At 39.3% G+C, this 27237-nt stretch overlaps 1 protein-coding gene across 2 annotated transcripts; it reads left to right on the top strand.

Annotated features, from left to right (window-relative positions):
* Positions 1 to 91: 91 nt before the first annotated feature.
* On the top strand, positions 92 to 25279 carry PDCD10 (programmed cell death 10). 2 transcript variants are annotated; one of them, XM_050966172.1, is made up of 8 exons: positions 92 to 199; positions 7141 to 7354; positions 11852 to 11905; positions 18570 to 18687; positions 19505 to 19631; positions 22141 to 22219; positions 22733 to 22815; positions 24794 to 25279. In XM_050966172.1, exons 2-8 carry the CDS (start codon positions 7259 to 7261, stop codon positions 24873 to 24875), a joined length of 639 nt encoding a protein of 212 aa, XP_050822129.1. In that variant the 5' UTR covers positions 92 to 199; positions 7141 to 7258; the 3' UTR covers positions 24876 to 25279. The 2 variants fall into 2 exon arrangements, with proteins under 2 accessions (XP_050822129.1, XP_050822128.1); XM_050966171.1 differs by lacking the exon at positions 92 to 199 and adding an exon at positions 640 to 797.
* Positions 25280 to 27237: the final 1958 nt, after the last annotated feature.

Raw genomic sequence — 27237 nt, 5'->3', positions numbered from 1 at the left:
CCCCCCCGCACTTCCTTGTGGGAATTGTAGTTCTTTGGAACTGCACTACAGATCCCAGGGGCCCATGCGGCTGCAGGCTGGTTCCGGACAACGCCTGGTGTGTGGTAACAGCGGCGGACGCTTCCTCCTCGGCAGACACTTCCGGCGCGGCAGCGGAGCCCACTGAAGAGCGTTAAAGTCCCCGAGGGGAGGGGGGGAGGTAAGGTACCGGGCTGTGTATATCTCCTTCTCGGAGGGTGGGTAGGCGGTGCTCGGCTCCCATGGGCCGGGCAGGGTCACTAGTGTGTTCTCCTAGGGCCTGGTGATTCCCTCGCGGCTACGCTGCGTTAGGGGCGTAGGACGCTTTGGAGAATGCGGGCCCCTGCTGAGGGCCTGTGGGTCTCCGGTGGGGCGGGGGCGGTATCTGAGGCCTGGCAGTTCGGGAGCCGCTGTGGGGGAGGGGCTGGTAATGCCCTAGGGTGGGGGAGGGGTCTGGGATCCTAGGAGTAGAGGTGGGCATCTCCCCGCCCCGGCACACAGCAGCGGGCTGAGGGGGTCAGCCAGCGGCTGGCAGGTGTACAGCCAGACCCGGGCCCTGAGAGGCTGCCCGTCGGCCCTATCGCAAGGCTTCACCTCTGCCCCCCCTCTGCCTGCCGGAGGCTAAGGCTTTCCAAAGGGGCTAGTGATTCTGGGTGGCTATTTCCCCTCCCCCCCCCTACACATTTTGAGACCTCCTTAAGGGGGCCCGATTTTCGGATTTAGCAATTTCTGAATGGCAAGTTGGGCACCTTCCCTCACTTGTGAAAATCTTGGCCTAGGTGTGTATCTTGTGTGTCCTTGGCATGTAATATTTTAAAAGGGGGCTTTGGTTTGATTTACAAATGTAGGTTTTATAAAATATTTATTAAATCTAACGATGGGAGTCATTCATAACTTCCCTTTCCTAGTCTTTGTAACTCCAATCTTGCAGTAGTGTGCATGAGAAGGAGAAAGTGAAACTGACCTATTTGTTATCCAAGTTGAATAAAATGCAAGAAGTAAACAGCATAAATGCTGATGTGTTTTTCCAGTTTAATAATTGAAGAGGAACTTAAGGAAAATTTAAAACAAATAGTTTGTAACCTGGCTGTCCCTTTAAACAGCACATCTGACTGTCGAGGTTGGTTGACCTCCTTCCTCCAGCCTAACAGTATCAGGGCCAAGCCTCTGTATTGCTTCCGTATCCCATGAAATAAGCTCACCTGAAGAAGAGCTGTGTGCGGCTTAAAAGCTTGTTTCTCTCACCAGCCAAAGTTGGTCCAATAAAAGATATCAGAGGGGTAGCTGTATTAGTTTGTATCCACAAAAACGAGGAGTCCAGTGGCACCTTGAAGACTTAACACATTTATTTGAGCATAATCATGGTATCTGGAGAAGTGGGTTTTTTACCCACGAAAGCTTATCCCCAAATACATTTGTTAATCTTTAAGGTGCCACTGGACACTTTGTTTCAAAAAAAGGTAACCACCTTGTCTCAGCCTCACAGTATCAATTTACTTGGTGGGTTGTGGTATCATTGAGGTTAGTTTTAATTATGGTCTCTAAAATATATGATGCTTTTTAATTTCTAGAAGCATCTGATTAAATCACAGGGATAGGAAGAATAGCTCTGTGTTCAAATTCCTGAGACTGCATAGGGAGAGAGAACTTGATAAAGAAACTGATGCATACTGTCACCTTCACCACGTTCATTGCTGTAGTTGCATTGCATCCATGCTGATAATTTGTTGCTTGACCAAATTGTTGTGGTGTGATCTCTGCTAATTCTTTTAGGTTTCATAATCATTTTAATTTGGCTAGGTACAAAAATTGGGGCTAGGTACAAATTTAACAGGGCTTTCTTGTGTAAGTGATAGGTAGAGATAAACACATGACCCATTTTTAATATATCTGCCTTTTAACTGTCTAAGGTGCTAATCTCACATTGAAATTCACTATTTCAAAATATGTATGGAGATGGGAGTGAATTGCAAAGCGGATGAGATTCAGAACAGTTTTAATGAAGTTCACTGGTAGACTTTCATGTTTCCTGTAAATTGTTCACACAACTTTTTGAATGGTGGCACTCAGCCACATTCACAACAGTGAAGGGTACCTAATATCCAATATGCAATTGTATTTTTTATCACAAGTAAGCCCAATTATAATTATAATTACTTGTATATATGTTTTCTATATAAATATAATGTTTTGGAGACATGTCGCTATAATAATGTTACAAAATACCCAATATTTTTTGTTGGTTTTGCCATACACATGCTCCTTTTTTGGAATAACTTATTGCCATACAGTTTCTCAAGTATAGCCTCTGCTTAGGTGGCTCTTTATTTTTGGAAAGTTTTGGGGCAAGCAAGTTATTAAACTTTAATGGGGTATTATTTCACTTTCTGATAACATTCTTTTAGTCCCCTGATAAATGAAACTGCTTGGTGTGTGAGGCAAGGAAGGCCAGAATCTATACAAATGATTGCATATTCCTTTTTTATTTAATTTTTGGCCAGTTAGACTGGCAAAGTTACAGTGGTTTAACTTTTATTGATCTCATCATGTTAATAACGTCATTCAGTGGTCATTTGCTCTATGTAAACTAAATTTTCATTCAATAAAAGAAAAGAGCCTTCAAAAGTGAACTGATCATTAGATTTATCACAATTTTTCCTAAAACAAATAAACAAAAATTGTTTAGTATAGTGGTTTATATTTTATTCAGAGCTTGTTAATTATTTAGAAACTTAAATAAAGTTACTGTACTTTACCTGTAAAGTTGGAACATGATTAAAACAAGCCACATTTTACTATTTTTCATCAAATCACCAACATTGCCACCTGTCTTCACTTGGTGACTGAATCAAGCCCCTCATGTTAGGAAATTTCTGATTACTCTGCAGATAAAAATAAGTAAGAGCCAAACTGCCTGACTCCATGAATGCAAGATAGGATCTAGTCAGGACAAATGCTAATTTTTTTTTTCTAGTTGAGTTTTGGCCAGTTACAGTCTGATGTACTAGGGGGTTCGTTGTTCCTCAACCCTGACCTTTTTTGAACCCTTATCTTTTTTCTGTCTAGAGAAAGTGAGAAAGAACTTGCTGCAGATTAGCAGTGCTTCCAATAGTCAGGGTAGGATGGTGGCATCTCTGAGGAAATTGTTATGCAGTGTCTGCTCAAGAAACCAACACTTGACTTTGGGAATCTGCTATATTATTGTCTGATGTCTAATCTTCCATTTTTGGAAAATGTTATAGGGAAGGTTGTGGTGAGACAATTCTAAGTATCTAGATGCCTCAGGTAATCTTGACCTGAGACTTCATTGGTGGTATTGGGAGAACTTCTGCTGGTATTATCTGCATGTTGATTAATATGTGCTGCTTTTTGATATAGTTAATCATGAGGAGTTGATGAGCTATGGCATCATTTTTTCTGAGTTTTTCTAAAAAGTGATGTCAGGCAACTGCTTTTCCATACCCCAGGGTGCTGTCACGTAGAATTCCGCAGAGTTCTAACCTATCTTCCCACTTGGGAAGATTATTGAGGTGGTGTACGGTATGTGGTGTTTTCAGTATGCTGATCACATACAGCTCTAAACCTCCGCTGCTTAGCTTAATGTCTGGAGCATGGATGAAAATAAGCTACTGAAGTTCAATCAGGGTAAGACCAAGGTAATGCTGGTAATTTGAGGGAAGCAGCCAGAAGACAATTCAAAAATTATCATGTCCCTCTTATTGAGGATTGAAATATTCTGTTTGTTAGTAGATCGTGCAAACTGGAGTTGGTGGTAACAATGATTAGGAAGACATTTCTCACCCATCTTTGCTTAGCTATGAGTTGGACCATTTTGTTTGGATATGGCCTTTGCTACTGCAATCCATGCCTTTGTCACTTTAAGGTTACAGTTTTGCTGTACATGGGGTTACCTTTCAAGATGCACTAAACACTGTCAACTGGCAGGATGCTGCAACCTGAGTCTCAAGTGGTATATCTTGTATGGAACACGTAACATCAGTGCTTTGTGATATGCACTGAATTATTCTTGGTTTTCAGGTGAAGTTTAAGGTGTTGGTTTGGTGCTTCTGTTGACACTCCTCTGTATAAAGGAGTGGGAGCTGGGACAGACATTTTTTTGTGAGGAGCTCTCAGTTTTGGAGCACGCCTTTTTTCCCCCTTCCCATTAGCCCTGCAGTCTGAATAACCTGATTTTGTTAATCTTCAAGGTATGCTGTAATGCCTGTCTAGTTATCCAGCATTTTGGGGTGGGAGCAGCATAATAAAGGCAGTTGTTTCCGATGGTATTGTTAGGACTTGATTTTTGCTGTAGTAGGCTATTTTCCTGATTTTGGAGTAAGGATAACCTGCTGATTTTACTTCTGACTTTGTGTGTGTAATTTCTGGCAAATTCACCAGTGGATTAGAATAAGTGTGTTTGTATAGATATAGATGTGTGTGTGCTTATATGTATAATAACACATAGTATGGTCCACTGTGGAGGCAATGTTCTAAGTTTTTTGTAAATTCAAACAAAAAAGAACCTGAAGTCTGTTGGAAATCTAGAATTTCCATGAGCTTCATGGTAGCTGTGCTTGTAACTGAAGTGGGTTCCCAGGATGTGCCAGGGATTTTGCATCTTACCTCATTTCCATTATTATGAGCCGTAGACCACTACTACCACCACATATACTAAATGTGTTGTCCTGTGAATCCTCTACCACAGGGGTTCTCAAACATCATAGCACTGCGACCCCCTTCTGGGGTCATGTAGTAGTTTCTGTTATCAGGAGGGGGGGACCAAAGCCTGAGCCTGTCCAAGCCCCACTGCCCTGCGGGGGGAGGGCTAAAGCCCAAGGGCTTCAGCTGCAGGCATGGGGGCTGTAACCTCAGCCCCACTGCCCAGGGTGGAAGCCCTCAGGCTTCGGCTTTCTCCCTGGGCTCCGGCAAGTCTAAGCCAACCCTGGCAACCCCATTAAAACCCACTTTGGGGTCCTGACCCATAGTTTGAGACCTGCTACTCTACCATAGTGGTTCAGAGATACAGCGCTGAGTCCATACACTTCCTCCTCCATCACCATGTTATGAGCTGGAGATCCAACTTCAGTTAAACTCCTTGGAGCAGAGACAACGTCCTATGTTTTTGCAGTGCCAGGTGTGTGCTTAGCTCTCTAATTATCTTAGCCAGAATAGGAAGTCTGAACATCTCTATCCTAGGTTTTGTACTGGCTCTCATTACCATTCTAAGTAGTTGTCCTTTTAGATGGGCATAGGTAGTGCCTAAGTGACTACTTAGATTCTTTGGCTATTCTTTTTTGGGAATAGGAAGATCTACTTTTAGTTTAGGTAGGCTGGGATTATTGGTTTAAGTGTAATTGTGGAAAAGCTTCTATCAAGAAAGTCTTGTAGCATATCCTGAATATGGTCACTGTCTGGGTCAGTCTAATCCTCTGGAAGTTTGTTCCCCAGCTAAATCCCCTCAACTGGGAGTGCCTTATCTCCAATTCACCTGCTTGATTCTGTGCTGTGTGATTTTCATTGTACCAGAGGAATGCAGCTGTCTTGGTTGCTCCTGAACACAGAGATAGTCTCTACTGTAGCTGACATATGATCCATTAACAACTTTAAAAGTTAGAATCAAGTCTTTGAACTGGCAGTAAAAGCACATTGAGTCAGTAGAGGGACTTGAATACAGGCTTGAATGCACACTGGTTTAATGCTTGGAGGAGGCAGACATCTGGATACTTTATACTGTTCTCACATTCAGCATCTGGAAATTGCACTGTATGTATCCTGTTCATCCTCTACATATGTGTTGAGAGAACCCTTTCTTTAGATATAATTGAGATCCTCCTTTGCCCCATACACTCGATATGCATTGGCTACACAGACTACACTTAAGCCTGAGCATGCATTCTCCCTGCAAAAAAGCCAGTGGTAAGCTGGTTTGAATGCAGACTGCTTGTCAACCTTCCTTGTGTCTCAGGCAGTGTACAGCTGCCAGCTTCTGCTTGCCATTTCCCTGTTAACATGCAGCCCAAATTAACTTTGAAATGGGGTTATCGTGGTTGATAGAAACCGGAATATGAGACAAAGTGACAGATGAGTATGAAAAATGGACTGATTCGTTGACCTGTAATAAGACAATTAAAGAATGAATTCCCTTGCTAAATTCTATATTTAAAAATCCCTTAATATTTGTTACAGATTTGATGTTTGAATAAAACACCCTTTCACTGATAAATCCTAAAGTTGGATAATATGGTACAGGTATTTAGCTCTATCTTGTGGGTTTCTCATGAACCAGATAAAGTAGAGGTATGAGTGTTTTTCCCTTTCAATACAGTGTTCGTGTGCAGATCCCCAAGTTAGATGGGTTGGGTAGAGTGGAGAACTTTTAAGTATTAGATTCAGTTACTGGAACAGCTATTTTCCATTGAGCTAACATAGTTGCTGACACACCCTGAGTAGGAACAAGACAAGATTTCTGTTTATTTAAAGGCAAAATCTGATATCGAGAACTGAGCTAGTCAGAGGCAGCCTGTAATGATGATTGATTGTATCTTTTAATGAGTGATTATTAGGATTCTATTGAAAATGAAACTAGATACATAGGTATCTAGATTAAAATTTGATCGTATGTTTGTATTTCTGTTATTTATAGTAATTGTGCATCTTTAAATATGTATTGCCATTTCAGGGCTATAGTACATATCACTTTAAAAGTATGCATTTTACATATATGAATTATATTATTAGAAATCTTATGTTTCTGCTCACTAGTGGTGGTGAGAGCTTCCAATGTGAATCCTATAAGGGAAGAATCAATTCTTTCTCCTTTTCAGTAGTTTTTTCAAGAAAAGTTGTGTATGAGAACTTGAGATACAGCTGTAACCTTTCCAGTAGTGCCTTGCTTATCAAAACAAATTCTTAGATGGGCTACAGTGACTTAAAATTTTAGAACTTCATTAAGTAGAAATTGCATTCACTGAGGGATTCTTTTCTTGTGAATGTAATGTGTGTTTTCCTCTAATTATCATGCAGTACTAGATCTGCTACTTGGAACCTTTTGTAGTAACTTTTCATCTGAAAATTGTGGCAGTAGTTCAGTGTTTATAATATGTATTTTCCCCTCCCTCCCAGGGCAATTTATTTTTCAAAGACTTTAAATATTCTTGCACAACGAGGAAAAAGAAGAAACCCTTCAGTGAATGAGGAGTCTTTGCTTTTGTAGCATTTTTCTTGAGAAGTGGATCTTTGAATGAGGATGACAATGGAAGAGATGAAGAATGAAGCAGAGACCACTTCTATGGTTTCCATGCCACTCTATGCTGTTATGTATCCTGTTTTTAATGAGGTAAGCTGTGTTCTCCTGTTCATAGTGTAATACTCTATTCTGACATGGAGGTTCCTGAAACCAAAAGGCGAGTGGCACACTAATACATGCTGTTTGCCCTGATATGCAAGGATGTCCTACCAAGCCCTCAAGTCCAACGTCTACCATACGTTCTTTTTTGTATTTCTTCATCCTTCTTATCCTTGAAAGCCATCAGCAACCTTTAACATAATCTTCAACAATTGAATTTTTTTTTCTTTTTTGCCCCGATCTTTTCCTTAACTCTGGTTTTTCGGAGAGAAGCAGGACCTTGAGAGAGAGATCAGGCTGCAAGTATAAAAAATGTAAACTTAAAGTAGCAGTAGATTTTTCCCTTCCCCCTCCAATTTTAGAAGTGAAGAAAGAATAGGATGCAGCCTGTCCCTGTCAAGTAATGCCTATTTTGGAGAATACTGTTCCATTGGGACAGTTATTTCAATGCCTCAGTTTATGACTTGGGAGGTAAAGATGGGGATTTAACAGCAAAATATAATTTTAAATTAAAAGAAAATGATCTTGTGATGCTAGAAATCTGTGTATTTTGTGGTACTCAAAGCAAAGCTGAACACCTAAATTGTTGGTTACTGCTTATAAAGTTAGATTTTTTGCTATGTTTAAGTGATGGGAACCTGAAATAGATAGTGGTAATCAGTGATCAAACTGTAGTGCAGGGGTGGCCAACCTGTGGCTCCGGAGCCACCTGCAGCTCTTCAGAAGTTAATATGTGGCTCCTTGCATAGGCAGTGACTCCGGGGCTGGAACTACAGGTCCCAATTTTCTAATATGCCAGGAGGAGCTCACTGCTCAACCACTGCCTCTCCCACGTGCCCTTCCCCTACTCCACCCTGTCCCTTCCTGCACCCTCCCCCAAGCCTGCCATGGCCTCACTCCTCTCTTTGACCCCCGTGCCCCTTCTTCCCACCCCCCAGCCTCCTACAGGCCATGGGAGACCCAGGAGGGAGGGGAAGTGCTGATCATCAGGGCTGCTGGCAGGCAGGGGGAGCAGATGGGGACTGCTGACATATTACTGTGACTCTTTGACAAAGTACATTGGTAAGTACTGTCTCCTTCTCGGGTGCAGGTTGGCAACCCCTGCTGTAATACATCACTGATCTTTTAATCAGAGTAAAATTTTAAAACTGTGTGTAAAGGGGTGGACGAACAGACACTTTCCTGTAAGATCAGAATAGAAACAGCAGGTAATTCATGGATCACTTCAGTTATTTCATATTCAAGACGTGCCTTAAGATCACTGTATTGACAGCAAAGGTTATCTGCAAATGTTGCATAGGTGGGAAATTTAACTCTGAATACAGGGCTAATCCAGAAATGTGGTAAAATGAGTGCTGAGTTATCAAAGTTAGACATACTTTCTAGTCCATCAGTAACTAGGCAGGGTATTAAACAGTAGCTGTTAATGTTTTTTAACTTTAACTTCTGTAGAATCAGAGAAATTCCATTCAAGAGTATTAAAAAGAATTGGCCAAGGAGCTCTTTGTATCATTCATGTTGATTTTTAATGAATCTTGGATCATTAACTTTATTCCAGTTCTGTAGAACTTCCCTAAAGTCATAATGATATTTTAAAAGATTATATGGTATTCCTGGGTAACTAGGCCAGTTAGGATGACATTGATCCCGGGCAGAATCATAGGCTGATATGGGACAATCAGTAAAGAAATGAAGGGTAGTAGCATAAATAATATCAATCAGCATGGTGTCACGGAGTTTTGGGGGGACAAGGCCCTGCACTACGATTCACCGTGACTCTCAGCCAGCCAGTAAAACAGAAGTTTATTTAGATGACAGGAACACAGTTGGAGACAGGTCTTGCAGTACAGACAACAGGACCCCCTCTTTCAGGTCCATCTTGGGGGGCCAGGGGAGGCCAGGAGGTCTGCCTGGCCTCGTCTCCATTTTCCCAGCCAGCTCCAAATTGAAATTCTCCAGCCTTTCCTCTCCCTTTGATCTCTTTGTTCTCCAACACCTTCAGTTGTCACCTTTGTAGAGGAGGGGCCCAGGCAATTAGTTGCCAGGAGACAGAGTTCTCTGTGCAAACCATATCACAGGCGCCCCCCTGGGCTCTGCAACAATCACACACCCTGATCTCCCCTGATACCTAAGAAATGCATAGGGGAAACTGAGGCACCCACACGGTATTCAGAGAAAACATTAAGAACATTCCCATTTCGTCATACATGGTTTATGGAAAAGAGGTCTTGTTGAATAAACTTAGTATTTATTGATGTGATCACAAATGTGGTTGATAATGTACTTTCCCTTCTTTGACTTAGTTCCATGTGGTATTCTGATTTTTTTTTCTAAAGAAAAAGAAGCACCATTCAAAATTAATAGAGCCCATATTCAACAGATTGTGAAAAGGAACTAAATGGGGAATTGTCATCTCAGGGGTCTGGTGTTTCTAGTGTAGAGTCCTGCGGTGATCTGTTTTGAATCATTGCTAATTAGTATCTTTATTGATCTAGAAGAAAGGATAAAATCATTACTGGTGCAATTTGCAGGTGACACAAAAATTGGAGTGATAAATGATAGAAGCAGATCAGTTATATGAACTGACCTGGATCACTTGGAAAGGTGGGTTCATTTGAACATTTGTTCTGATACAACCCAATGCAAGGTCATACATCTGAGAACATAGGTCTTACAGGATGGGAGACTATCCTGGAATGTAGTTACACTGAAAAAAAGGTAATGGTCATGGTAGATGCCAGTTGAATGAGTTCCCAGTGTGATACTGTAGCTAAGAGGATGAACATGATCCTTGAAGGCTTAAAAAAGGGCATAGCAAGTAGAAATAGGGATGTGATATAACCTCTGTACATGGTATTAGTGAGACTTGCTAGAATACTGTGTCCAGTTGTGGAGTCCACGCTTGAAAAGGAATGTTGAAAAATTGGGAGGGTTCAGAAGAAAGCTACAAGGAAGATTTGAGAGCTCAAAAACATGTCTTATTATGAGGCTTAATAAGTTCAGCCTTTTTAATTTATCCAAGGTTATGAAAAAGTGACATGAACACGATCTATAAATACCTACAGGAGAAGAGGTCCAGTAGTAGGGGAAGCCCTTTAATCTAGCAGAAATAGGAATGATGAGATCCAGTGGTTGGACTCTGAAGTTAGATAAATTCAAACTAAAAATAAGAAGCAAATTTTTAACTTTGAGGCCACTTATTTTTTGTAACAATTTACCTAGGGAATGTGATGGATAGGTATCTTTTTAAGGTATACTGTGGCTCAAACAGAAGATACAAGTGTGATGCAGAAGCTATTGGGTGAAGTTCTTTGGGCCTATCTTATGTGGGAGGTCAGACAAGATTATCATGATGCTCCCTGTTGACCTCAAAATCTGTGAAAGCAGATGTTGTTACAACAATTAAACTGGCTGAAATGTAAAACTGGTGAGTGTATGTATTTGTCCTGTGACCCTCTGGTCTCAATTAATGGTAAGGCTTATCTTGTTGAGGGAATAATGATCCCAGGAGGACGTTAACACTGGTAGACATAAATATAGACAACACACATGCACAAATTGAAACTTAGAAAAAACAAACAACAAACTTGTTACTGCATGAGTAATTTGAGTTTAGTTCTTTTGCTGGTCTTAAAGTTCTAGTTTGAATAAGGTGAAAAGCACTAACGTTTTCCTTGGCATAGTTTACCCTAGAAGATTAAGTATTATGCATATTCCTGCTACTGCATGATACACTTTGTAGTCTTCATGCCTATGCTGAATTTTGTCAATCCTTTGTGATAATTGTTCACAATTCAAAATGATTTTTTACACTCTTCAAGTTCCTAAGACAGCAATATGTGCTAATACTTAATTTTTGTTTTAAATAACAATATGCCACCTGGTTTTACTGATTTGACGTATCCCATTATCTTCCCAGTATGGATCGGATTCAGCTGAGGTGATGTCCTTGAGGTTGGCAGGAAACTTTCTTTATACAAAGTGAATATTTTATTTTTATAAAGGCCCAATTAAAACATTTTGGATCATAATTTTAATCTAAAATATAACTTTCTATATTGTAAGATTAATGCTAGTTCTGAATTGCGATGTCGTTTTCCCAATCTGGGCCATGTCTCTTTTTGCAAATACTGGAAGTAGTTTAGACTTGTTCATGTGACTCTGGGTTTTGGTCAAACTCCTTCTGTCTTTGGTTCAGATTCTCTGACTTCAGGAGCACACAGTGGAGAATCAACACTCCTGCCTTATCCATTAGCATTACAGTTTTTAAAGCTTATTTTGGGACAACTGTGAGCAAAATCTTTCCTTTTTAGTGGTTGGATTTCCAAGCCTCTGTCCCTCAGTTGAGACCACCCACTGAGTGCCTCTTGTTTGTTCTGTCCTTTCCCATTATGGCAGAAAAGGCCAAACAAAAGCTCAGAGGTAACTACTGGCTTTTTTTGTTCTGATGAAATTCATGTTACTAATGATTCTGAACTTTCATTGCAGCTAGAGCGAGTAAATCTATCTGCAGCTCAGACCCTGAGAGCAGCTTTTATTAAGGTGAGAAACTAATAAAGAATGATTTCAAGTTGTGTGTGTCACTCAGAAACACTATAAATAAATGTTTGAAACACAGTTTAAAATAAATGTGTTTTCAGCTTTATTGCTCTGTTTTTCCCTTTGTGCCATCTTGTTTTAGAAGCAATATTTAGTAAGAATTAAGTGGCCTACAAGGAGATTACCCAGTTTCCACTTCTTCAGAAAGACTAATGGATTGGGCTGTCTTAAACTTGTATGATTTTAAAAGTTTGTGTTGTTCTGTACTGGACTCATGAGGGAGATGGAATTATTTTGTGTAATTGCTAAATGTACTGATATTAAGCACTTCTGATACGAAAAACCTTAGTAGAAGATACTTGTAAAAATCATCATTAGTATAGACTTACTATCAACTGCTACTTCACATTAAATGTACAATAGGAGATGGGTGGATTGTAGGTTCTGAACACTCTGCTCATTGCCTAAGACAGACAAACTCTATCTCCAGTAAATCATTTGAGTGGAAATTCTGCAAGGAGCCTCTTGAGTTTTTTCCTTCTTCTATGTATGTGGTTCTCTTCTGCCTCCAGTCCGCCCCACCCCCCTCCCCCCCATGACAGGAGGTAAACTGGCTCTAGGCTAGTTAATTTTACTGTTTTTATAGATTATACAGGTGAAATCTTGCCTGGAATTAAGATGGAAAAACAATGTTGAAACTTAAAACAAATTCCTTGTGCGGTAGGCCTGAGATTCTGTGCTGTTCCTCTAAGGATATGTCTGCACTGCACACTAAGCTTGGGCTCTGACTCAAGCCCCACTTCTGCCCACACCCAAATCAATCTGACTTGAGTCAGCAAGCACTCAGGACTGGAGTCCTAGAAACCTGCTAGGGCAGGGGTAGGCAAACTTTTTGGCCTGAGGGCCACATCTGGGTATGGAAATTGCATCGTGGTCCATGAATGCTCATGAAATTGGGGATGAGGGCTCCGGCTGGGGGTGCGGGCTCTGGGGTGGGGCCAGACATGGGGAGTTCAGGGGGCTGGAGGAAGCTCCAGGCTGGGGCAGAGGGTTAGTGTGCAGGAGGGAGTGAGGGCTCCATCTGGATGTGCAGGTTCTGGGGTGGGGCCAGGGATGAGGGGTGGTTTGAGGTACAGGAGGGGACTGGGGATGGAGCAGAGGGGCTTAGAATATGGGAGGGGGCTATGGGCTGAGGCAGGGATTTGTGGTGTGGGAGGAGGCATGGGTTCCAGGGTGGGGCCAGAAATGCAGGAAGGGGCTCCAGACCTGGACTGAGGGTTGCCATGCAGGGGAGGGGGCTCTGGGCTAAGGGGTTCGGAGTGAGGAAGAGGCTCCGGGCTGGAACAGGGGGTTGAGGTGTGGTGGGAGGGGATGAGGCCTCCTGCTGGGGGTGTGGGCTCTGTGGTGGGGCTGGGGATGAGAGGTTTGGGGTGCAGGAGGGTGCTCTGGGCTGAGAACAAGGGGTTTTGAGACTGGGAGGGGGATTGGAGTGGGGAAGGGGGTTGGGATCCGGGAGGACGTTAGGTGTGCAGGATCTGGGTGGCGCTTACCTGAAGCAGCTCCCAGAAGCAGCGGCATGTCCTCCCTCTGGCTCCTACACAAAGGCACAGCACCAGCCAGGTGGCTCTGCGCACTTCTCCATCCACAGGTGCTGCCCCTGTAGCTCCCATTGGTTCCCGGCCAATGGGAGCTGTAGAGCTGGTGCTTAGGGCGGGGGCAGCATGCGGAGCCCCCTGGCTGCCCCTAGGCTTAGGAGCCGGAGGGAGGGAACATGCTGTTGCCTCCGGGTACTGCACGGAGCCACGGCACATGCGGAGCAGGGCAAGCCCTTGACCCTGCTCCCTGGCGGGAGCGCGAATGCCAAATTAAAAGGTCTGACGGACAAGACGCAGTCCGCGGGCCATAATTTTCCCACCTGCGGAAAAAGGTACGAGCCTTGTAATTTTTACAGTGTGGTTTTAGGTTTCAGATCTGTGTAGTGCAATATGGATGTGTTAGCAAGGCTGAGACATCTGGGTCCAGCAATTGTAAAGCCAGGTTTACAGTGCAGGTGGAGTCTCAAGCATGGTCTTGGAAATACTGAGTCCACAAGCCCGTATCCCACAGATCCAGGTTTAGTGTACATTGTACACATCACTTGAGAGGTTTAGCACAGAACTCTCAGCCCAGGGAATGACTTTCAGGTGGGTACAGAGGTGGCTTAATCTGGACTGTTCTAATGGATGCAGAGAGCTCTGACTGAGTTACAGAAGCCTCCCTAGAGCTTGTGGAGTAAAAATACGCAGCCTCATTTTACTGATTTGAAGTATCCCGTTGTTTTCCTAGTACAGACTGGATTCAGTTGAGGCAATGTCCTTTGGAGGTAATTTTATGGCTCTCTTCTGCTGTTGCTGTGCTGGCATAATCCTCTCCCAGCTGTATATGTGACTTTGAGGGCCTTTTTACACCACTCCAATCCTTTTACATGGCATGCAAGGGTTCGAGCAAGGATGAGATTTTCACTCAGACTCTGTGCTTCTTTACAAATTAAATCTTGAGATGTTCTCTCTATGCTTCTCCCACAAAAATAGAGAATATCCATGCAACTTTGTAATTTTTTCTACCAAAAACTGACTTTTTTAACATTTTAGACTGATACGCAGTGTTCCATGCTGATTGACAAAAGATAATGACAGAACCACAGGAAACTGCGTTTAGGAGAGGAAAGAAGGGGAAAGTAGGGAATAGGATTGTCCTTGATCAGGTAAGAATTATGTATTTAAGAGTAGCTTTGGCCCTTCTACCTTTCCTCAGATACAAAATATAAAAAGTTCTTTAGATTTCTTTTCATTAGCTGCAGAAAATACTAGTAGGAGGCAAAGAAACAACAATCCAAAGATCCACTGAACAGAAATACACAAAGGTCCTTGACTTTTTTCTTTGTGCTTCTGTAATATGAAAACTGGGTGTATTTATAAAAAATCAACTGTAGTGTAAATTTTTATCATAGATTGCAATAAACATTTTAAATTTAACATTTATTGTCATCTCCATAAAAATACAGTTTAATGTAGGAATATGCACTATAATCTACTTCAGCTTCTTAAAGTTCATTACCTTCTTGAAATTCCAACTCTACAGTTGGACTTGGTCTTAAATGCATTAATCAGACTATTAATACATGAGCATAATTTACATTTGATCGAATCAGGGGCACATTTCCTTAGCTAGCTTCTGCAAACTAGGTGTTAGGTCCTTCTGAACATAGATTAAGATTCAGTTTCTGGCATCATCATATCGTATTGAAATAAGAGAGGAACTGTTGGTGAGTCACATCGCTTGCATCTCAAGCACCTGGTAGCTATGTAGATTATAAAGAGTACTTGATTTCTGCTCTAAAACACTGATATCTAGTGGCCTGAAGACCAATTTTCATCAATGAGACAACTTTTATTGCAGTACAGTTTTCTTTGTTGCCTTGGTTTGATTTCATTGAAGTTCAGCTTCTCTCTCACTGGGTCTGTAGATGTATTTTGGAATGACATTCTGGAATTTCCTGATTTAAACAAGTATGTATATGGACCAGGAAAATTGCAGAATAGTGGAGGCATTAAACTACAAACTCTTCTGGGCAGGGCCTTTCTGTCTTTTTTCTGTAAAGAACTGTATATGTTTGCAGTGCTAAATAAAACCATAGCAATAAGCAGTCAAATTGATTTGTGTGCAGACAGAAGAGGGTCTTGAGACACAGCCTGGGCTTAGTGTGCAGTGCAGACATACCCTTAGAGGCACAGCACAATGTTACAATACCATTGCTATTGCTTGTTAGCAGCAAATATATTATGAAAGTATTACCTCAAAAAATATAACAGAATAGTGAGATACTTCACTTGATATAGGGTTTAGAATGTGCTCTGTTGTACAGAATGCTGTTGGCCATCCCTTGTCATTGGTAATCATTTTAAAAAATATACAGTGGAAGTAATAGCATTCAATAAGTTTCTATATATACTGACTATCCTGAGAAATCGAATTCATATTCTCTAAAGAGTCCATTCTGTGCAGGATTTTCACTTCAGAGTCTTGACTCTTTAATGTGATACTAGTAGTTCACTAGCTTTTAAAGTTCTCTGATCCTGTGGGTAGCAGTAACCTGGTAGAGCATGAACTAGGTACTCTGTGGAGTATAAAAGCTGCCCTCCAAATGTTCCAATCAGAGTTTTTTTGTTTTGACCATGGTTGGAGAAGATACTCCGTGCCAGACACTGGCTTTGAGCTGGTCATTTTTCCACCTTTTCATGGGATCCCAACTTATTGGCTGTCCACCTGCAGTAACCCTGACTTTCAGCCAGGTCTGATATGGTGGTTATATTTTTGAAGTCTTTTCATCAGGTGATTTAATTCCTTTTTTTAAAAAAAAAATTGTTGGTGCCGGGAGTAATTGGCATTTTGCGGACATTCTAACATGCATTTTTTTCTTTTGATCAGAGTCTCAGCACTACTTCAGCATTGTTCTGTGTCTACCAGCACTTGAGTCTAGATGCTCTGTTGTCAGATTTGTTAGACATCTCAACACCTTCCATCTGAACGCCTTGTTCTATACCTGTCTCAGCACTTGTTCTATATATGTTGGTTCAGTGCTTTCCTCAGTGCCCTTAAAGGCACAACATACTGGTGCTTCTTTTTTCTTCATTTTAAGTAAGGCCTCTGAGAAAGGAAGATGATCATGAGTTCCAACCTTGTCAGAGCGCTACAGACCAATGTCAAAAAGCTGGTGACCATGTTTGTTTGCTTTGACTTCCTCTAAGTCTGCCCTGATGTACAGAAGGCCCACATATGTCTGTAGACGTCACGTAAAATGCTAAAGAAATGCGGGGAATACCTTCAGGCTTTCTTTGAGGCATTCCCCAGGACGCTATTTGAATCCAGTACTGAGGTTGGTCCAGAATGCTTTGAAGAGTAACATCTTCAAAGCTAAAGCCCATCAGCCAACCCTGTTGAGTACTGAGATTCAGTGCCAGCATTGCCAATGTTGATGCAGGCTTGGTTTCATCTTGTAAACCTATTAGGGTAGCTTTAATACCAAAGGGCTCTGTCTCGTCACCAGCAAACCTGAGCATTACAACTGCACTCAAGGGTCCCAAAAAACCCTTAAGATGTAACAGTGAAAATCTTGCAAGATGATGGATTCAGAGAAACGCCATTACAGCTAAATAAGCTTTTTTTGCCCCCTGTGTTCCAGTCTAAAAGGTTTCCAGTTATTCTTTCTTGAATTCTAATTAAATCCAAGGTGGTATATGGGTACAAAACTATGAACTCTGATACTGGAATGGAGTTTTGGATAAGAAGTTTTCACTTAGTATCAGTGCAATACAGTGCAACATGCTGTTGTGAGACTCAAACATGACATAACTGGAATAAAATCAGACAGTAGAGATATACTATCCATGTAATTAAAAAACTAAGAGGAGGAAGTCATCAATGAAGGTGGATGGAAAAATTGGTAGATGGATGAAAAAATTTAAATCCAAATGTATGGCAGGAAAATATTATGACAGTTAACTTGTATAATAAGAAAATAGTACATGTCTAGGCTGCTGGTGAGAGAACTGAGTTCAAAATAAAACTGATAATTTAACAGTATATAGAGAACTTTTAGTGATTACATGGATAAAAATAGAATTAACATTGTATGCTTACAACAGTTTAGTGTAAAAACATCTCTAATTTTTTGTTTGTTTCATCTTTTTAAGGGGTTCTGCTTTGTGCTTTCTTAGGACTGTGTTCTTGTAAGATGTTTGAATATTATGCAGAAATGATTTTGAAAATGTTGATTTATTTTGGATTTATATTTTTGTTTGACATGTGGGAGGGTGAAATATTGTATTATAGATTCATAGATTCTAGGGTCAGAAGGGACCAATGTGATCATCTATAGATCCAAAGGGTAATAACGTTTGTGTTTAGTGCAACTAAATGAATATTTTCATTTAAGGATTATTGAGTTTAAATAACAAAATCTCTTAATAATGGAATATATTGTAATAGGTGGTAGGGACTAAAGTAAACTTGAGTAGTGGAAAATAATTAAAATACAAAAAGGAGCAATAGCCATGTGTGAAGCCAGTTATTGGATTATGCAGATCTGTTGTAACACCTGCAAAGAGTGTCATCTTTTGTTACTGACACTCCATTAGAAGAAACACTGAAGCATTTGAAAAGCTATGAAAAAGTAATACTAGTGATATGTGAGAGTTATGAGGACAAATTGAAAATCACAATATCTGTGTAATCTGAAAAAAATATGGTTGAGAAGAATTAAATAGAAATATATAAAATGTCTTCTCACCTTCTATGTCAATATAATTTTGATGTTTTCAATTTTTATTCAAAGGGTAAAACCAGGTAAAGGGAGAGCGTGAGATACCCATAAATACTTTTATGGAAATGAGTGAAACGACTTAGTGGGAAAATTGCGGATACAGTAGTTCAAGAAACATTGATGCAATGTTGGAAAAATGCTTTACAAAGTGGTCTGCTGTTATGAGCCTATTCAACTTCTCTAGTCCATAATAATTTGATCTCGTATGTACACTCTGTTGTCCCATTGAAATCTAGCTTTATGCTTTAAAATGTCACTGAAGTCCTAAATATTTATTTCTTAACCAAAATGTTCTTTATAATATAGGCTGAAAAAGAAAATCCAGGTCTCACACAGGACATCATTATGAAAATTCTGGAGAAAAAAAGTGTAGAAGTGAACTTTACAGAGTCTCTTCTGCGTATGGCCGCAGATGATGTAGAAGGTATTTATCTCTGGGAATGGGAGGTGGGAATTGCATTTAAACCCATGTTCTCTGATATTGATGGGTATAAGCCTACCTTTTGATACTGTTTTTCAGAGACAAATGTGACATTAAATCTGAAAATTAGCATAGAAAATCTGTCAGTTTTCTTTTTCGGGACAGGTTTCATCTTAGTGAGCATTTTTTTTACAAATCCTGTTTCAGTATAGTAAAAACCCTATTATAATAGCACTTATGGTGGTATGGGTATTTTACTGAACATAGTAATTTAACTTTCATATTTATTATACTCTGTAATTCTAAACGCATAATTGACCTCTGCAGTGAAAATGATAAATTATTAGAATGTACAGTGCATGTTATTCACTCAGTATAGCACGAAATCTGTCTTTTCTACAAGTTAGGAGGCAAAATGTTCTTTCTAATATGGTGGTGTGTGTTCCTCATAGAACCAGGAATTCACTGTAAGAGGGTTTCACTCCATTTGATAAACTTTTTTCATACTGTATTGGATTAGCACAATGCAGTCATTCCATTCAGTGGATCTTCCCTGGATTATATTTTTTGTAAATTACATTAAAATAGTGAATGCTCTGGATTTTTTGGATTGAGTGGATAAAATCAAGTAAAGGCATTTATAACAAACAGACTGTGCTTCTATCAATATAGAAATCCATTGCACATGCATAATGCAAGTCTGTGAACCTCTTTTAAAATAGAACTTTGAAGTACTGATGGAACTTTGAATAGCAATATTCAGTGTCACTAGAAATATACTTGAGGGTAAGTAATAGTTTCTTGTTTTTTTGCCTATCAGAGTATATGATTGAAAGGCCAGAGCCAGAATTCCAAGACCTAAATGAAAAGGCACGAGCACTTAAACAGATTCTCAGTAAGATTCCCGATGAGATCAATGATAGAGTGCGATTTCTTCAGACAATCAAGTAAGTGCTGCATTCTGTATTTATCTGCAGATCAAGCTGGAAGCCTCGACTTGGATATTAAGATGATATTATATGTGTTTTAGTGGTGTGATATGGTACTTTCAGTGCTCCTGGAGCTTTTGGCAGTACTGTGCTGCTCTAGAGGAATGGACCATCCTGTTCAGAGAGCATGACCAGTGCCTGGCTCTATCTCTTGCCAACTGGAAGCGGGAGTTGGGGAGCTTACATTGCACCTCTGTGTAGCATGTGGAAGAAGTACTGGTGCATTAAGATACTTTGTACTACGTTTGCTTGTGCTGCACTTGTTTTGTGGCTAAATAGGACGTTAGTTTCCATTATCATGAGAAGTCAAACTACAACCAATCTTGTTTATATATTAAATGCTTATATATTAAAAAATAGTGCTGTTGTAATGTGTGTTAAATACCTTTACAATGTTCCTCTTACACATAGAGACTGTGTGTCACAGTAATAAAATATAAATCACAGTACTAATAAATATAGGACAGGATTGATTATGTAGTTACTCAATAATTGCATGAGACTAACAGTGTTACTACCATGACATGGATTTGTTCTGTGGTCTTAGGCAAGTCACTCATCTGTTGTGTGGATAAGTTAGTTAATGTCCATGAAATATTATTATTATTATTATTTTATTATTAGCATTACTATAATAAATAAATAATAATAATAATATGTGTGCTAACAGCTGTTAACTTAGTACAAGATGCAGCTTATTTGAGAATGGTTGAATCTATAGCTACATGGTTGGTATAATAGGATGATATAATGCTATTTAATTTGTGCACTTTTTATATTTCAATTACTTGCTTTTGTCTGGTTTTTTTAATGGGAATTTTGAATGCACAGATGGGGCAATACTGGCTAGTGAAAGATTTTAGAGGGGTTTGTGTATACATAATGTATAAATCTTAGAAGTGAATTTTATTGATTTTTGAGGGTTTCCATACATGTTGTTGTAATATCGTGTATCCAGGTAAATGTATCTAAATGTCAATAGTTTTATCTTCCCTGACACCAACACAACTTACTATAGTATATGTGTATGTAGTGGATACTGATGGATGAAGGGGTAAAATTTTCTTAATGCTGATTGGCTTATACATGCCCATGTTTGTACTGCTATTTTTAAGTCCTGTATTGGCTGAAAACTCCTGGCTTTATAAACAGCATTGGCTCACTAAATTGGTTAACCATTCTCAATTTCTATTTCCATTACATATGTGGGTTTCATTTGTTTTTTCCAAATGCTTGTCTTACAGTGTGGCAGTGTTCACTTTTAGAGCTTGACATTTCAATAAAAGGATTGAGGCTCTGCCTTTGCTTTTTATAACAGGGGATGGGGTGAAGGAAGACATGTTCATGTCCCAGCAATACAGCAAGCTTGAGTTTGCTTGAAATTCACAAGCTAAGGGGAACAGTTATATAACTGAAAACAGCTAATGTTAAACATGAAACAAAAAGGGTCAGACAAAGATGTCATATCTATGCAAAAACTTAATCTTGATTAGTTGGGCTACTTTCAATGAACTCTGCATTCACTGTTCTGGACTGATATAGTGATACCAAGTGTCAGCGATTTCTCAAGCAGGAAATAGCCTGTAGCACTCTGTCAGAAGAGTACCTAGATCTCTGCATTCTGCTCAGTGACTAGGAAATGGGATTATAAACATCCTGAAATGCAATTTCGAATTTTGGTAAGATAGTAGTAATAGAGTATAATTTTTGACATTTTATATAATGGTGTTTATAAAGCTGTGCACATTATTGCAGAGTTTTGATATAAAGAAAATGGTACAACACAGTAACTACTCTCTTCTCACCACCCTTAGTACAATAAGAGAGATGCAGGCTGTTCTTGTTTCAAATTGATTTTAAATCCTGCAAAACTAGATACTGTTGTACACATTAGTCCTGTATGTGGGTTAGTGACATCAAATTGCTTTCAAAGGCACTGGATGTAAACATTTTCTGCTAGGTAATTTAATTTTTTTTTTAGTGTTATTGGGCAAGCTACACGGAATCCCAAACTTTTTTGAGCTCCTTGGTATCCTAAGTATAAAGTACATAATGGATGAGTTTTTTCATATTTGGAACAAGCATTAAGGATTTAATTCTGCTATTAGATCCATGCATGCAACTACCCCTTAAAATGCTAGGAGCTGTGTGTGCCTACTGAAGACACAGTTTAATTCTTACTGTTAAAACAATGAGTATATAGTATTGTTTAACATAGGTTTCCATATTATTGGGCAGATACTGACTTTCAGAGTATAAGGAGCACATTAAACTTAATTTGGATTTAAGTACTATATAATTTGATTAGTTCTTTGCATTTGGTCTTGCTGCTTCATATCTACATTATTTCTATAAAGTACTTTAGAAATAAGTATCAAATATGATTTTTTTTTCCTGGAAGTGATTTAAAATTCAGCATTAACTTAGGCTAACTTAAAATGATATTTTTTTTTTTTAAATCAAATAGGGACATCGCCAGTGCAATAAAGGAACTTCTTGACACAGTAAATAATGTCTTCAAGAAATATCAATACCAGAATCGGAGGGTACGTGAATTAAGATTTGCATGTAGTATTGTATTATTACTGCTAAATATAAATATGAAAGATCTTCCCTTCTTATAGTGTAAGGGTCAGTGGTAGAATTTAGCTAGTCATTTAGCGAGTCAGAAGGAAATGTACATGAAAAGAAAAGATAAAGCAGTGTAACTAATTCAAATCTGTCACTAAGACCATATACTTTTTTCTATTTATTTCTTCCAGTAGGCATGGGTTTTTAATATGTATAGATGTTTCAGTGTTGTATCATTTTAAAAATATTAAAGTATAATGTGTCATTTTCTAGAAATGTCTGACAAGAAACTTAAATTCCATTATCACTTACCTTTTCATTTCAAAATGTTTCGAATTCCTGGATCTGCATATCTTTAATTCACTCTTTTTGTTTTTGCTCCCTAGTCCTTTGTAGCTTGTTACTGATTAATTAGTATAAGTATGTTGTTCTGTAAAGGTATTGAGTGATTTTTTTTTTTATTTAATTGTGGATTTGTATATTTTTAGGCACTTGAGCACCAAAAGAAAGAGTTCGTAAAATACTCCAAAAGTTTCAGTGATACTCTGAAAACCTATTTTAAAGATGGAAAGTAAGTATGCTTTTGAATGCAGCTTCACAACAACAAATGTGTGTGTTCCCTTTTATGTAGCGTTAAATTACTTGGGCTCATATGGCCATGGCATTTGTCTATCTTCATTTCTCCGTGTGTCTGTAAAGGGAGAATAAACCCATGAATACTTAAACATCAAGACAAAGTAATCAGGTGTGTAATTTTGAATATTGTGATTCACTTTACATTTAGAAAATTTCCTTCATACTGCAATATCTCAAAGTACTTTTCAGATAATATAAGCGCCAGTTAGATGTAGTCAGCAGACCAATAGGAGAAGAGGAGAAATTGTGATCAAGGACTTAAAAGCAAATTTCTACAGTTGATTAGATCATATGGAGATATCGAGATGTGTTTTGGTCAATATTTATCTGATAACACACATTCACATGAGTGCATGGAAACTTTAGTATTCATGCAGAGTCCACAATATGTTTTGTGCCAGAGCTGAAAGATAATATCTGTGGTGAACTATTTGGTGTTTCAACTACCTTAGGAGGAAGGGGAGAATCACTCTTGGTATTCCATTGTGGTTGCAGGGAATCTTTGTACACCTCTACCCCAATATAACACGACCTGATATAACACAAATTCAGATATAACGTGGTAAAGCAGCTCTCCAAGGGGGTGGGGCTGTGCACTCTGACGGATCAAAACAAGTTCGATATAACTCGGTTTCACCAATAACGCGGTAAGATTTTTTGGCTCCTGAGGACAGCATTATATAGGGATAAAGGTGTATTTGAACCACATGCTAGGAGTGGTACTGACAGGATTCCCCCAAAATGTCTGTCATCAGCCTGAAGGTGGTGATTGCAGTATAGGGCCTTGAAGTTTGAGGGTTAAAAGTGTAGTTCTGAATAGAATGGTTCTTAAGTCTGTACTAGGAATGTGAAGAACACCCAACAAACTAGATAAATAGCAAGCTTCCTATAATAATCAGACATCAGTCAGGAGTTATAAATAAGATGCAGCAATCTGCTAATGATTGTATTTAGCTTTGAAAAGGTCTTCTAAAATAGGAATACGCCATAATATGAACGGTAAAATACATTTTGAAACTAACAGGTTTACACAAGTGATAGAAGGGCAAAATTAGCATGGGAAACTAAGAACCTGGAATGATGATGGTCAACAAAAGCCATCAGACCAAACACAAATACTCACTAATAATTTACACTCCTGTAATGCCTTTCATCTGATAATCTTAAAGCATGGAAGAGCCAGTGCTAGGATTTGGAGAGTCTGAAAAATACTGCATGAAATCCCATCTGAGACTTGAATTACTGACTATGTTGGGATGCAAGAAGTGATATAACTGCGTAAAACTGGCCATGGCCCAAAGCAAGACTTTTTGAAAGGCATCAGAAAAAGTGCAACAATAAAGCAAACAAAATGACAGCAGTTTAACAAGTATGGATTAGGGAGGTGAAAAATCCCATCTGTGGTGACCTCATTCTTGGTCTTTAAGTTAAAGATAACTGAGCAATGCTGAATCAACACAGTATAGTTCCCCTGTTGTATGAGGATGAGGGAGAAAATGGCAAATTAGTCAACATCCACTCCTGTTAACTTCAGCTGGACTTGTAAATGCTCACCACTTCTGAAAATAAGGCTTGTAATGACCACTGTTCCACTCTTTTCTAGCTAGCTTTGGGTTTTTAAACTAAATTTTCAGGAGGCAATAGTATTGAAGATCCTACCATCAGTTGCTAGTGTTCTTTGCATGGGTAAGGCATGCAAGACTGTGATATCTAGTCACCAACTGTAAATTGAACGGAGGCTTCTATACTGCAAAACATCTGCATGTGCTTCACTGTGATGTTTTGCTGAGCCAAGATGCATGTAGTTATCCAGATTTGGTACTAAAATTTATTGCATAAAGTATTTTAAAGCAGTCCGTATTTGTCTGAAACTGTTCTTGGTGTTGAAATACATTTTTCTTATCTTATAACAGGGCAATAAATGTGTTTGTAAGTGCCAACCGACTGATTCATCAAACCAACTTGATACTCCAAACATTCAAAACTGTGGCCTGAAAACTGTATATGTTGAGAGTTGTACTTTTCAATGGTGGATAGGATACCTTTATATGTAAATTTTAAAGTTTTGACTGTATAAATTATCAGTCCCTCTTGAAGGGACCTAATGCAGGATTTCGAATGGGATTATTGCCATCTTGCACCATATTTTTGTAAAACATTGTAGCTTAATCATAATCTCACGATGAAGATTTTGCATCACTCTTTGCTATTATCATTCTTTTCAGAATTATAAGCCAAAAGAATTTACGCCTTAATGTGTCATTATGTAACATTCCTTATAAGAATTGTAAATATTTGGTGTTCTATTTCTGACATTTTAACTTGAAAGCGAAAAACTGCAAGACTATGTATTTAACAATATTGGTGGCAAATATTCAATAAATAGTTTACATCTGTTAGTTTGTCTGTTTGTATGTGAACAAAAAATGTGTAACCTGTTTCCCTATAATTAAATAATATACACTAAATGTGAGAAGTAAAAGAAAATTATGTGGGTGCTTTAGGTCAACGGCATTTTAAATCACACCATAAAAAAAAAAGGGAGATTTCCTATTTTCCATTTCAATCTGAGAGCAAGCTTTTTTGAAATGTGTGATCAATTGCCAAACTTTGAGTAAGATACTAAGCCACACTTCTATTATTAAGTCACAAAGACAAAACAAAGGACCAAAAGTAGCCGTTTGTTTTTAAAAAATAAAGATCAAAGGCAAGGTGCTCCAGTGGGATTACACTCATGTTGCTGACAAATTACACAGGTAATTTGTCAAATCTAGTTTAAATCTCAATTAAAGCTAAAATATGTGACAGACATCCTAGTGAGCATTTCTTTACGTCCCAACTGTGGCATCTAATTAACATATATTTTTAAATTGCTGAGGCTGTTGAGAAACAGGACTAGGTACACTGCTAATATTGGTTCAGGAAGGAAGCTTGTATAACACCAATCCACAGCATTTCATTTTCTTTATTACTATCTTAAGCATTTAAAGTATGAGCACTGAATTACAATGCTTTATTTTTTATATATATGTGTGTGTGTCGCTATTCACGCACAGCTGACTTTGTTCAGCAAATGACATTCTGAAATGTATATTCATTTTACATGACAATTAGCTTTATTTGTACCCTTTCCCATGAAGAAGAACTGTATTTAAAACTATCCTGTTTTAGGAAAGACAAGAGTTGTTTCTATCTTGCAGGCAGCCAATTTTTCGGTAACTGCAAGTCTATTAATGGTGGTGAGGGACACATCGTAGCTGATCTGCCTAGGGATTCAGGAGCCCTAGAATTGGTGTCCAAATGTTACATCAGTTAGGCTTTGTGGTGAATTTTTCAGATGTTCCAATACACTGGACTGCTTGAGTCCAATGTGGTGATGCTTTAATTCTTTATTGGGATCCAAAATAGTGAAGCTCCCTAATTGCATTGTGAGCTCCCTCTAAGGAACATTGCCTATAGCCAGGAATGATCAGTTCATATTGTCTAACCTGAACAAAACAACTGGTAAAGTCCCCTGAGCCATCAGTTTACCCATAAACAAATCTAGCGTTCTCCTTTGAACCATTGTTCTTTCCCTACAACAACCCCTACCCATGCTCAAGTAAGTGTTCTGATGTCTGGATCCAAAATCTGCATCAGTTCCAGTGAGACTTCATCTTTTGACTGGTCATACTGCGGGCTGTGCCTGACTCTAACACTCCAGACCTTCAGCTACCACCACCACTTGGGACCCCCGAACGATTCAAGCTTCACAAAGTGGTGAGAACCCAGTGTGCGCTCTCTCTCTCGGTATAGCCTTCTGACTCTGACTTATGTGATCAGTTATAGTTTTCTAAACCTGACTTTTATAATCAAATATAAGTTGGATTTAATATAACTGTTTTTTGTTTGGCTCCTCTGTGGTTATTACTCGGCAATAAGCTTCCATGGTTAAGGTGGTTGCTTCTCTCTCTCCCCCCTCACCCCCATGGGTGTTTTTTGGTTTCCTCATTCACTCTGCAGAACCACTCCTCGTATCTAAGCAAAAGATCCCTGCAGCGCCCAAAAATCCCGTGGCATTTGCTCATCAAGTGAGTTAGCACCAGAATAATTGTAACGTAAAAGTGGGGATAGAGACGTGGTGTACCTGGGACATATGAGGGTGGCAGCTTGGAGGTGCTGTTCGACCCAGCCTGCTCAGGCATGCTCTATTCTGGTGTGATGCCCATGGCATATGAGGGGAACAGCTTGGAAATGCTACTTGACCCAGCCTACTGAGTCCAGGGACATATAAGGGGTCAGTTTGGGAGTGGTGATTAACCCAGTCCTCTCAGGCGTGCTCTGTTAATGTGTGTGTCTGATTCTGGGGATGGAAGAA

The sequence above is a fragment of the Gopherus flavomarginatus genome, chromosome 8 (assembly GCF_025201925.1).
Source record: "Gopherus flavomarginatus isolate rGopFla2 chromosome 8, rGopFla2.mat.asm, whole genome shotgun sequence".
NCBI lineage: Eukaryota > Metazoa > Chordata > Testudines > Testudinidae > Gopherus > Gopherus flavomarginatus.
This window is presented reverse-complemented; position numbering and strand designations above follow the sequence as displayed.

Bases quoted from the DNA above. Each gene is read 5' to 3' on its own strand.
- PDCD10 (XM_050966172.1), top strand. From the start codon at position 7,259: ATGAGGATGACAATGGAAGAGATGAAGAATGAAGCAGAGACCACTTCT. The intron at 7,355-11,851 runs GTAAGCTGTGTT...CTTTCATTGCAG, and splicing joins TGTATCCTGTTTTTAATGAG to CTAGAGCGAGTAAATCTATC. The intron at 22,816-24,793 runs GTAAGTATGCTT...ATCTTATAACAG, and splicing joins ACCTATTTTAAAGATGGAAA to GGCAATAAATGTGTTTGTAA.